Source organism: Tupaia chinensis, unplaced genomic scaffold (assembly GCF_000334495.1).
Source record: "Tupaia chinensis unplaced genomic scaffold, TupChi_1.0 Scaffold000270_1, whole genome shotgun sequence".
In the NCBI taxonomy this organism is placed as follows: domain Eukaryota; kingdom Metazoa; phylum Chordata; class Mammalia; order Scandentia; family Tupaiidae; genus Tupaia; species Tupaia belangeri.
This window is the reverse complement of record NW_006159750.1, coordinates 4,519,560-4,521,528: the sequence shown is the minus strand read 5'-3', so window position 1 is coordinate 4,521,528 and position 1,969 is coordinate 4,519,560. Positions and strand designations below refer to the sequence as shown.

At 38.9% G+C, this 1,969-nt stretch overlaps 1 protein-coding gene across 9 annotated transcripts in view; it reads left to right on the top strand.

Moving 5' to 3' along the window:
- HENMT1 (HEN methyltransferase 1) overlaps window positions 1–1,969 on the top strand; it is a 35,928-nt gene that overhangs the window by 25,829 nt on the left and 8,130 nt on the right. For all 9 annotated transcript variants that reach the window (XM_027772280.1, XM_014588201.1, XM_014588200.1 and 6 more), the window contains one exon: window positions 460–594. In XM_027772280.1, coding sequence (XP_027628081.1) covers window positions 460–594 — 135 coding nt within the window. The remainder of the gene's footprint in view (window positions 1–459; window positions 595–1,969) is intronic.

The window sequence follows — 1,969 nt, the reverse complement described above, 5'->3', positions numbered from 1 at the left end:
GGACCCGGTGGCTTAAAACTCACGCCGGGCGCGTGTGCGTGCGTGCCCAAGATCCCGAGAGGAGAATGGAGGAGAAGGGATTGCAGTGTGACCATCCCCCCTGGGGGGTGATTTCTCGCTTTCTGTCTCTATGTCTCTCTCTGTCTGTCTGGCGAGCGCACGCTCCCTATAGCGAAAACCTCTCCAAAAAAAACAAAGAAAAAGAAAAGAAAAGTAAGCTGGTAGACCAAAAATATTAAAAATGGGAACAGTATCAAATATTCAAAATTTTGTTCACATTCTGAGAGGATGGTGTCCTGTGATTGGTGTTTAATACATCAAGACAGGAAACATAGGGCCATATCAGATTTGTCAATGTAGATAGAAGATAATCATCAGCAATCTGAGTTCTGTAGCTGGCAAGTACTCCTAAAAGATTGTCTTCGGAATGTATCTTATGTTTGTGGTAATGTTTTGCAGGGATAAGTTGGCACCGTTCTTGGGAGATTTTCTAAAACCTCGGGATCTGGATTTGACTATTACCTTGTATCATGGCTCTGCTGTGGAAAGAGACTCTCGTTTGCTTGGATTTGACTTGATAACATGCATTGAACTGTGAGTTTTCAACTGATTCATACTGTGTAACTGTTCATTTGAAAAATCTGAAACACTTTTTTTTTTCCTTTGTGAGATTTTTGCTATACGGCGTGTGTGCTTGCTGGAGAGACAGAGACAGACAGAGAGATAGAAAGTGAGAAATCCCCCCCCAGTGTAGGATAGCCATACCACAATCCCTTCCCTTCTCCTCCATTCTCCTCTTGGGATTCTGGGCATGCACTCACATGCGTCTGATGTGAGTCTCAAGCTGGGACTCGAACAGTATACAACCACATGGGAGTCCAGTGCCTTAACCGCTATGCCACCTGTTGGCTCCCTAAATGATGTGTGTTTTGCAGTTCCAGTTCTCCCCCTATATTTACTAGCCCACCCTCAGCATTTCACTGTGAACAAGAGCCCTCTCTTCTGTCCATTTATCATGTGCATGTGAATTCATGAATTCTTGCTTTTTAATTGCCTGTGATCTAATTCTGTACTTAATTGATTTTCTTGCTCAAATTGTCCCAGGGTTGGCTGGTGGGGAGCCCATCACGCTGGCTCCTGTGTCATTATCTTATTTCCTGGACACTTATTTTCTGACATAACAAGATCTTCCAGGCTTCTCTTGTACTTTTCCTTCCTCTACCTGGAGTCAGTTATCCTCAAAGGAGTTCTGTTTCCTTTATAAATGGAATAGTATTTAGAATCCCAATATATGTGCTTTGTAATGACCTTTTTTTTTATGTTTCAATTAATGTATTTATTTGTCATTATACAAAATGCCACATTGAAGATGTGTACAAATATTTCTGTAGGATAAATTTTTAGCAGTGGAATTCAGGGTTAAAAGTTGTATTGATTTAAAATTTTGATAGATAATGCCTAATTGCCCTTTACAAATGCTGTCCTTATTTCTTTTTTTTTTTTTTTTACATTTTTTTCTTTCTTTCTTTACATTCATTCACTGTACATCATTATAGCATACAAAATGAGATTTTTCCATTGAGAATACACTGTATATTGGCTCAATCAAGCACATCAACATATGTGTTATTGTCAACAAATCATTTTCCATTTCTTGTTTTCTGTATATTTTGCCTTTTTTCCATCCTTGATTCCCTATCTTACCCTCTGCCATCTCCCACCCTCCTCCCACACTGTGTCTTGTATCTATTGTTGCTTTCTATGCCTCCCCCATTTTATTGTTTCACTAATTATCTTAATAAATCTAAATATTTTCAATAGCAAGCACAGCTGATATGTACATATCCATGAACACAAGTCTGACTTTAGGCATAAACCTCAGTGAATAGAATGAACATACTATAAAGTAGCACCTAACTAGGGCTATATAGCTTACTGCAGTCATCAAATAAGTATTTTTAATGCTTTT